We start from the raw sequence: 9283 nt of genomic DNA, 5'->3' as shown, positions 1-9283 counted from the left end.
TTCAAAATTAGAGACTGTCTGATTTTGACATTTTTACATATCTAAGTAGTCGTGCAAATTAACTTAAAATCGGTTTAAGGAATACCCTAACACTTACTAAAGCATAAAATATCGATAATATCAATTTACACAACCCTAATCCTAAATGATGACAAATCACATTTGTGCCACCAAACTACGAAAAAAAAAAATAATACAGCTACATATGCATATGTACATTTAACTGCGCTTTTATATCCAACAAGTATCAACGTTAAATTTATCAAAGATAAAAAATGATTATCACCGTAAAAAACCTGCAGCAGCAAACCTTTACAATTGAGTTTGACTCGGAAAAAACGGTGAGTGGTATTTTTTCCGTATGTATATTTTCGTGAATGGTAAATATATCTGTGTATGCCTACGTTACACGTGCGTACATACATAATATGTGCATATGCATTAATGAATAACATTTAATTTAAAGTATAAGCACATTCCAAAAACATCTTTATAGGTTTTGGAACTCAAGAAGAAAATATTTGATGAGCGCGGAGTTGAGTACGTTGCTGAGAAGCAAAAACTGATCTATGCAGGAGTCATCCTTATGGACGATCGTACAATAGCGTCATATAAAATTGATGAAAAAAAGTTTATAGTAGTAATGCTAACACGCGATACAGCTGCATCGATGGCAGTATCTTCATCTTCTGAACCTCAGCAAAAACGGACAAACGAAACTGACGGAAGGGTTGTGGACCTTAATCCCAGTAAAGAAAAAAGTATCGAAACAATTATAAACAGCGCAAGTGGATCTACTCCCATTTCGGGGGCTGTAGAGGCTGTGCCTTCTGTGTCCGTATCGTCAACAGGAACAGCAATTCAAAGACCATATTCCAGTAGCGATTTAGTTGGAGAGCTGGCTAATGCTACATTGCAAACGCGTGCCGAGTCTAATTTACTTATGGGAGAAGAGTACAATCAAACTGTTTTATCGATGGTAGAAATGGGCTACCCACGCGACCAGGTAGAACGTGCAATGGGAGCCAGCTTTAACAACCCTGAGCGGGCAGTAGAGTACCTCATTAATGGCATACCCGACGAGGAAGAAAGTCTATTTAATGCCGGCGACGACACAAACAACCAAAGTCCAAGAGCTCCGGGAACCCAGCCTGTAACTGAACCAGCTGTAGATCTTCCAGCTCAATCCACTGGTAACGTCATTTTAAAAAATAGGCTACGTACAATTTCGTAATGCTTTCTTTTTTATTTTAGATCCTTTTGAGTTTTTGCGTAGCCAGCCACAATTTCTTCAGATGCGCTCGCTAATATATCAAAATCCTCACCTTTTACATGCTGTTTTGCAGCAGGTTAGTTCTTGAAGGAAAAGTATGTGCATTTTAAGTTACTGTTCCTATTTAGATTGGTCAGACGAACCCAGCTCTTCTACAACTTATTTCGGAGAACCAGGATGCGTTTCTTAATATGCTAAACCAGCCAATTGAGGGTGAATCCGCATCTGGGGATAACAGTCAACGGTCTACACCTCCTCGAATACAGTCTTTTACAACGCGGACAGAAAGCTTGCCCTCTTCAGGAACTGAAGAAGGGGCAGTGGCTAGCCAACGGTCATCTGCTGGCGGGAATGCTTTAGATGTCGCCGATCGCGAAGTCACGGAACAGTCCGCCGGTATTGCAACAATTCGTCTAAATGCCCAAGACCAAGGCGCTATAGAAAGGGTATATAATATTTTCATAGTACACAACTGGAATAATTTAAATTAAATATTTCCATAGCTGAAAGCACTCGGCTTCCCAGAAGCACTTGTTCTGCAAGCTTATTTTGCCTGCGAAAAAGATGAGGAACTAGCAGCAAATTTCTTACTTTCATCGAGCTTTGATGACTGAGTCGGCCAAATGTAATAAATTATATGTAAACCTACCTATAAAACGAAATCGTTACTAATAAATTTAGAGGTTAATAAAAACATCGAGAAGTGCTAAGCTCCCGTACAAATTTTGTCATTTTTTTACCCTTTTAGTTTCAGCCTCAGTTTGTTAGATTTTTATCCATCTACTCGAAGAGTACTCGTAAAAATATCTCGTAAAGGTATACATATGCCTTTAACAGCAAAAAGCAAACATATTCCGATATTATAAATGATTTAATAATTTTGTTTTTAATTCGTCTTCATTGACGCATAGATCCCAGAGAAAACGAAAATTGAAATTAAGTGAATTTAATTTTTCATGGATTGGATATTATAGCTGGGATGACACAAATGATATTCACCTTCAATTATATTCATTCTATGTTCCTGTGCGTCCATCATTTACTCGAAGGGTGTTAGTAACGAGAAGGGTCGTGTGAGACGCTTCTTACGCGTCACAACTTTTATACCTGGTACTCAGTACTATATCTGTACCTTAGGTGTTTTTTGTCAAATTTTACATATTTTCTTCATCTGTCATCTATGTACATACATCTACAACACTTTTCGCGTCAACACGCTCCTTTACCTCGACACCCTCCCCTAGAGCCATACACTCCAGAGTCACGGCAGAGGCAGAGGCCGCACACTGCATAAGCAGAGTGTGAATGAGAGAACGGGGTGGGTTTAGCCACTGATTATTCATTTCTTCATTCTGGCTATAATCCAATCCAATCGGATCCCAATTTGGTGATCTGATATATATGGTCATTCCCTACGGAATGGCGTTTTTAGCTTTCTTTTCCCTTTAAAATTGTAGCTTTGGGAGGTTTTCGCCCTTTTGCGGGGTCGGAAGGGGGCGGGGCTCATTTTTGCAATACACTTGTGAGCATACTGTAGTCTGGATGCAAAATTTGGTGGTTCTAGCTTTTATGGTCTCTGAGATCCAGGCGCTCAACAAGACGGACGGACAGACAGACAGACATGGCTATATCGACTCGGGTATTGATGATGATCAAGAATATATATACTTTGCGGGGTTGGAAATGTTTCCTTCTCTGCGTTACATAAATCCACTTTGTGCACAAATACAATATACCCTATTTACTCTTCGAGTACCGGGTATAAAAACACTGGGGTTACTCTAGACACACATACGTAATACTGATCACGATACTGAGTACTGGTTATTCGTAAGCTCAGATTTTCTTATTTGTAGTTTTTGTAAATTCCAAAACGCGTTCGCATTAATTAAATTAAAAATTAAATATCACAATAAAGCAACCCAAACTCAAACAAAATTAAAATATCTACTCATTAATTTTGGATGAATGCAGTACTTCGGAGCTGTCCAAATCTGTATAATTTTATTGATGCTCTAATACATACTACCGATCACTACGAAATCACCATTACGTTGAAATGGACGTTGATCTCGCGATCCTCGATTTGGTTCGACTTACCGTAGTTTAAAGTTCAATTAAAACTCTAATGTGTATTCAAATTGAAATGTTTCTGAAATGTCACTTTTAAAATGCTTGAAAAGGCATGTATCAACATGTATATTTATCGACTTTAGCGACTGTCTCATCATCGGCAAACCCGAAACGATTTAATTTCAAACACGAAATGGTATCTAAATTCGTGTAAGCCCATAGCTTCAACATATACATTTACTAACGCGCGATGCAGGAATGCTGAAATGTTTCCGTGTGCGAGTGCTTATTTTAATGCTTATGTCCAAAAGTTATGATAAGCGGTAGCAGCGCACCACATATCATTATTACTAGCTCACTATATCGTAAAGCCTGTATACTATGACCCTGAGAGTTACTCGCGGCACCAATACCGTTCTTGTCAACAGGCCCGACATCTCGAGATTCCTCCAATACCCGATACTCAAACTGAGGGGAAGTGGTACCTTTATGATGGTGATGGCCACCTTGTGTCAGCTCCGGGAGAACGTGCACAGTGGCAACATACAAAAAAGTTCCGGCGGAAAATAGCATAGCTATTCCAGTTGCATTCACTGAATTCAAGGTCTCCTTCTGCTCCTGACCAATTCCGAAATACGTTAAGATAGTCAAAAGAGGGGCTGATAAGGAAAAAAGTGCCAAATGTCTACGAATTTGTTGTCGCTCGACTTTCTCGTGAAGCAAAAAGCTAACCAAGCCAAATGCTGCAGGTGCCTTGTGTAGCATAATAGCTAAGAAAACTATTATTTCAACGTCCTGATGACTCGTCGTTGCAGCAGCACCTAACGCAATTCCATCAGCTACGCAGCCAAGCATGTAAGACATATAAATTTTAAGTAAAAAATCATTCATTATAAGTAAGTAAGTACCTGCCGCATGTACCACAAGACCAAGAGTGAGGGTGGCTGTATTTTTCTCGTCATTTCCAATATTGCTCCTGCGTTGGGACACATCAACCAACATCATGAAGACAAAACCAAGTACTAGGGAAAGTCCTATAGTTTGTGAGTAGTCTTGTGTTTTTCGACCAGTCGTCAAATCTGTCGTTCGTTCACTATCCATATACAATGAACGAATACCTTCTGGTATAATTACAGCTAAAGCAGTACCCACCAATAAACCAGCGCCAAGCACAGTGACACACTTCAACTTTTCCTACATTCAGAGAATATTTTTGAATTAATGTATGTTCATGCATATGTATGTATGTATGTACCAATGCATTCATACCTATGCTATGCCTACCTCGCTTAATTTCATTAGCATTGGTATGCTTCCAGCTAGATAGGATCCAACGAGCATTACTATCACTAATAAAAGAAGAACTACAGTCTCTTCTGCCATGATTACTTTGTTTGTTTTTATTTTGGCTATAGACACTATAGACAGACAGACAGACAGATTATGCATGTATTTTTGCCAACTCAACTACAGACCCCGGAACGGAATCGGCTCGGAACCGGAACTGTGGCCTGGTGGAGCCTCTTTTGTTGACTTTTTAGTTTGAATCTTATTTTGTAAACAATCGAATAAACAAAAGTAATAAAAACTAGTCAATCTTGTAGAGAATTTATTCTTCAAACGAACAATAATATAGTTTACGTGCTCAGAGTCTTAACTTGCTGTTAATATTGATCAGAATATCTAAATCAAGGAATATAACTTAGTATTTATGGTACATTTTAAAAACTATAAGGTATATTTCGATATAGTTTTGAGTGTTGATAAGTTCGCGGTCACACTAAACACAATCGTATAATTAGCAATAGGTAAAATTGGGACAAAGTGTCTTATAGTTTAATTTTTAATAAAGTAATATTACGTCCCTAAATTTAGTCCAAATCTTTATGTTCCAATCGTAATTTACGTGCAAATTTATCTGTGCATTCATGAGTGTATATACACAGATTTCAATAAGTGTACACACATATGTATGCACAAGGAATAATAAAAACTAAAATGCAGTTTTTGAGACAAAGCGCATTTATTGTACGCAAAAAAAAAGTTTAGTGTAAATAAAGTGTAAAAGAAGGTGCATACATATGTGTGTATTAATATTGTGAAATGCATAAAAGAATGCACATTCTTAATTAACGTGCATATACATATGTATTCATATGTGTTAAAAATATTTGTATGTATATAAAACTAACTTGATATTTCTTTACAATATCAAAGGATACGACTTCAAAGGATAGAATGGGTAATAATTGCTTGAAAATTAACAGTTCTGATGATATTTCACTTTTGCGAGGCAGTGAAAGTGTACACGGGCAGAACAGCGGTCCTTTGCCATTGTTTCAGGTAAGTGAATAGAAAATATGTGTGTACATACATATAAAACCTGTAATGTTTTTTATTTATCAGAATGAGCAGTATCAACAAATCTTTTATCCAACGCCCTCCACTTCCATTGGCCATGCCCCAATAGCGTCGGGCCATTCACAACTTTCCGAGGAGGACGAAGTTAAAATAGCAAAACGAATTGGTTTAATGCAACATTTGCCAATAGGAAGATATGATGGGAGCTCGAAAAAATCACGAGAATGTGTTATTTGTATGGCTGAATTTTGTGTTGATGAAGCTGTTCGGTATCTTCCATGCATGCATATATATCATGTGAATTGCATAGACGACTGGTTAATGAGAAGTCTCACTTGTCCCAGTTGCTTAGAGCCTGTCGACGCTGCTTTGTTAACGAGTTATGAAACAACATAGCTCAACTGTAATATGCCACTGTCTGTTAGTCAATGCAGTAGGCATTATAAAACATGCAATTACTCTTAACACTTTTATTGTTGAACTCGTCATAGTAATCATTGATTAAAAAAGTTTCTTTATTTGTATTGTTACCGCTTGGGGGTATATATTATCAGTTTTATTTGATATAAGTATATATATACCTAAATAAGTTTATTATGTACAAATTATAAGGTCAAAATTTATAAAATTAATAACATACGTATGTCTGACATGACAGTGTTAGTATTCAAAAACGACTATTAAACACATATAATAAATTATTATAAAGCAAACTAGTGTAAGAGTATTATAAAAAATATCAATCATTTACATATGTACCCAAAGTATCCTCTAAATTTATTTTACTGTTGGTCTTGTAAAAAATAATGGAAATGACTAAGGGCGTTAATTTTCATGGAGATGGGTCGACTTGGTACATACATACGTTGCGTTTAAATGCCCAATCAAAGAAAAAAATACAACAAATAAAATCAGTAAATAGCTGGTAGCGGTTTTGATAACTTACTGGGTACAATTGGAAAAAAAATCTTTTCGGGAGAGCGACACGACTGTAAGGCAACAGAATCGGATAAAAGAGTAAAGCATTTTGTAAATAAACGTGAATCACAACTATTATAGGACAACTAATTAATCACAGTAATATTTATAAAATAATTACATATTAACACTTTATTTATATATATATTATTACATCGGAATAGGTTTATTTTACATAGCTTCTAAACACTATTTCTCTTACAACTTCAATGTGTAGAGAATCTTTGAAGGATTTCGAGTATTCAATATTTTGTGATTAACAACTCAGAAAAAAATGTCATTTAAAAATTATTTTAAAACATTTTATTTTTTGGGCAACATATCTTCAGATTTATACAAAAAAATATATAATCGTATAATTGTTTTTTCATTCAAGACATGACAATCTAAAAGCGATAAAAACGTGATATAAAATAAATCACATTTATATTTGACAATAAAGGGGACTTTTACTACAACATACGGAATTTTATTGTAGAACTATTTGGTATATTTCTCTCGTCAGAATTTGGGGACGTAGATTCAGTCTTTAATCTTTGAATCTCCTTGGAAATAGCGTTGAAAAATATTTTGAATGCCTGAAATATACACCAAAAGACATACTACTTCTCTGTCCTGCTTATTCGAATGGCTCTAAATAATCATATTGGATAATTATAATTAAACCCGGTACTTAAAGAGTTTAGTTTATTAAGTATTTATATTCTTGATCAGCATAAATAGCCGATTAGACATAGCAATTTATTTACATATGAGTGTACATGCAAACTAACATATATTTTGACTGCGTACTGGGTATAAAAGTTGTGACACGCACGAAGCGTCCGTACAGTGTGTAAAACGGATCCGTTCAGCATTTAAAGCTATGTAAGACTGAAAAGACACGGTTCATCGCCAGCCTATGTATGTACACACATACATAAAAATATGCTTCTCTCGTCTGTATCTCTCAATTTGGAGGTTAAAGCTACCCAAATCACACCTAACATATTACTGCAAAAGGAGCCAGTCACTCATTTCTTCATGGAAACACCATAAAGGGGTGAATCAGAAGAATCATTTACGATTCAGATACTTGCATCTGAACAGTCAAAATAGTGAATGGCTTATCTAAGAAAATCACTATGGCGGTTCACTATATTAAGTTGAGGTAATTCCAATATGACGCACCTCACAAGTACCTCTTGTCCTGTGTTTCCTAAATCCCCAGGTATGCTTACATACCGACATACAGTGCCGACAAAGATATACCAGACTTGGCAGTGAAAATCAACCACAAAAGAGAAGAAGTGACTAGTGCGTTTGCAGCCCATTTAACAATATTTTCTTCAGCTCAGGTTACGTTAATGTTGTGGCTTGAGGAAGGTATTCTACAACACAACTTATTTCAGTTTAAGGACCGTCCCATCCGTTGGATCGGATGGAGCAATAATTTACAGTCGTTGAGTTCGATGACATTAAGCTCAGTGCTTTAATTGCTCCACCAACCATGCGGCTATATTGCATAATTGGTAATATAAAATCGTATAAAAGCTCCGGAGTTTAGGAGCCCGTGTCTAAATCTTGTACTTCCTATAGGAGAGGTTGCAGACCTGCAGAATATATCTCGGCATGCTAGGGACATCCTCACTTGAGCGCAGGCACGTGCTTTTTCTCTAACTCCTGAAGAAAATGAGCCTGGACCTCGCTCGCCAACAGATTCCTTCGTCTCGATGGACCTCACGCAGGACATAGGTCGGCATTTGAGGCATTGCCCCTCGCCACCTTAGCATTGCCGAACTTGGAAATCCGAAAAGAATCAATTTGGCTTATCGCCTGATTTTAATCCCCTGGGCTGACGATTGATATTCTCTATCGCCTATCGACAGCACATGTATAATCCGAGAGTTCTTTTGATTCAACTATTTATCTTTAGAGACAGAGGCGCCACCTGACGTGTGTTGTATGCGACGGCTCACAAGCTACCACACCTGGTTTCGTTAAATTATCTGTTTATAACACCATATTACCTGTATCGCATATCTCTTGATCCTATTCGACATCCCTAAAGATCTTGAATGGGTTTTTGATCTATCTCCGACCTCCAACGATGGCACCCCGGATACACCCTTCAGTAGTGCTCTGGTCGCCGGTATCGACAGGTACTCCCGCAAGGTGACTAAAAAGATGGGCAAGAACGAGTTGAAGAAGAAGTCCAAGATAAAGCCTTTCCTGAGGAGCTTGAACTACAACCATCTTATACACGGCACATGACATCAGCTTCGAGAAACTGTCGGCAAAGGACCTGATGGATCCCGTCAAGCGCAATACACACCGTTTCCAGACTCGCGTCAAGTTCGAGTCCATCTACAAGGAGGGAAAGATCAACTGGTTCTTCCAGAAGCTGCGTTTCTAAGCTAGAAACTAATGGTATGATGATGATGAATTATATTCGTAGTTCTATTAAGGTTAAATTAAACGAGAAGGGACGTGTGAGACGCTTCTTACGCGTCACAACTTTATACCCGGCACCCAGTACTACATCTGTACCTTAGCGGTTTTTTTTGTCAAATTTTACATTTTTTCTTCATCTGTCATCTACATCTACAACACTTCTCA

The 9283-nt window shown here is 37.3% G+C and overlaps 3 protein-coding genes and 1 pseudogene across 5 annotated transcripts; 3 read left to right on the top strand and 1 right to left on the bottom strand.

The window, feature by feature from the left end:
• The first annotated feature begins 149 nt into the window (after positions 1-149).
• Positions 150-1992, top strand: LOC117590638 (UV excision repair protein RAD23 homolog B). The gene is made up of 5 exons (XM_034283467.1): positions 150-341; positions 497-1193; positions 1255-1349; positions 1402-1719; positions 1777-1992. Exons 1-5 carry the CDS (start codon positions 276-278, stop codon positions 1885-1887), a joined length of 1287 nt encoding a protein of 428 aa, XP_034139358.1. The 5' UTR covers positions 150-275; the 3' UTR covers positions 1888-1992.
• A 1453-nt stretch (positions 1993-3445) lies between these two features.
• On the bottom strand, positions 3446-4837 carry LOC117590627 (zinc transporter ZIP9-B). 2 transcript variants are annotated; one of them, XM_034283438.1, is made up of 4 exons: positions 4631-4835; positions 4499-4540; positions 4255-4439; positions 3446-4185 (listed from the first exon to the last, which is right to left on the bottom strand). In XM_034283438.1, the coding sequence occupies exons 3-4, from the start codon at positions 4349-4351 to the stop codon at positions 3638-3640; spliced, it is 645 nt and encodes a 214-aa protein (XP_034139329.1). In that variant the 5' UTR covers positions 4352-4439; positions 4499-4540; positions 4631-4835; the 3' UTR covers positions 3446-3637. The 2 variants fall into 2 exon arrangements, with proteins under 2 accessions (XP_034139329.1, XP_034139328.1); XM_034283437.1 differs by having other exon boundaries at positions 4255-4540; positions 4631-4837.
• Positions 4838-5135: 298 nt separating this feature from the next.
• On the top strand, positions 5136-6155 carry LOC117590628 (RING finger protein 11). 2 transcript variants are annotated; one of them, XM_034283441.1, is made up of 3 exons: positions 5136-5154; positions 5564-5689; positions 5753-6155. In XM_034283441.1, the coding sequence occupies exons 2-3, from the start codon at positions 5585-5587 to the stop codon at positions 6101-6103; spliced, it is 456 nt and encodes a 151-aa protein (XP_034139332.1). In that variant the 5' UTR covers positions 5136-5154; positions 5564-5584; the 3' UTR covers positions 6104-6155. The 2 variants fall into 2 exon arrangements, with proteins under 2 accessions (XP_034139332.1, XP_034139330.1); XM_034283439.1 differs by lacking the exon at positions 5136-5154 and having other exon boundaries at positions 5545-5689.
• A 2549-nt stretch (positions 6156-8704) lies between these two features.
• On the top strand, positions 8705-9139 carry LOC117590659 (annotated as a pseudogene).
• The last annotated feature ends 144 nt before the right edge of the window (positions 9140-9283 follow it).

Source organism: Drosophila guanche, unplaced genomic scaffold (genome assembly GCF_900245975.1).
Source record: "Drosophila guanche unplaced genomic scaffold, DGUA_6, whole genome shotgun sequence".
In the NCBI taxonomy this organism is placed as follows: Eukaryota; Metazoa; Arthropoda; class Insecta; order Diptera; family Drosophilidae; genus Drosophila; species Drosophila guanche.
Note: the sequence above shows the minus strand (reverse complement) of the source record. Positions and strands in the feature narration are given on the sequence as shown.

Bases quoted from the DNA above. Each gene is read 5' to 3' on its own strand.
- LOC117590638 (XM_034283467.1), top strand. From the start codon at position 276: ATGATTATCACCGTAAAAAACCTGCAGCAGCAAACCTTTACAATTGAG. The intron at 342-496 runs GTGAGTGGTATT...ACATCTTTATAG, and splicing joins AGTTTGACTCGGAAAAAACG to GTTTTGGAACTCAAGAAGAA. The intron at 1,194-1,254 runs GTAACGTCATTT...TTTTTATTTTAG, and splicing joins TCTTCCAGCTCAATCCACTG to ATCCTTTTGAGTTTTTGCGT.
- LOC117590627 (XM_034283437.1), bottom strand. From the start codon at position 4,795: ATGCATAATCTGTCTGTCTGTCTGTCTATAGTGTCTATAGCCAAAATA. The intron at 4,541-4,630 runs GTAGGCATAGCA...CTCTGAATGTAG, and splicing joins TGCTAATGAAATTAAGCGAG to GAAAAGTTGAAGTGTGTCAC. The intron at 4,186-4,254 runs GTACTTACTTAC...TTGGCTGCGTAG, and splicing joins TCTTGTGGTACATGCGGCAG to CTGATGGAATTGCGTTAGGT.
- LOC117590628 (XM_034283441.1), top strand. From the start codon at position 5,585: ATGGGTAATAATTGCTTGAAAATTAACAGTTCTGATGATATTTCACTT. The intron at 5,690-5,752 runs GTAAGTGAATAG...TTTATTTATCAG, and splicing joins GTCCTTTGCCATTGTTTCAG to AATGAGCAGTATCAACAAAT.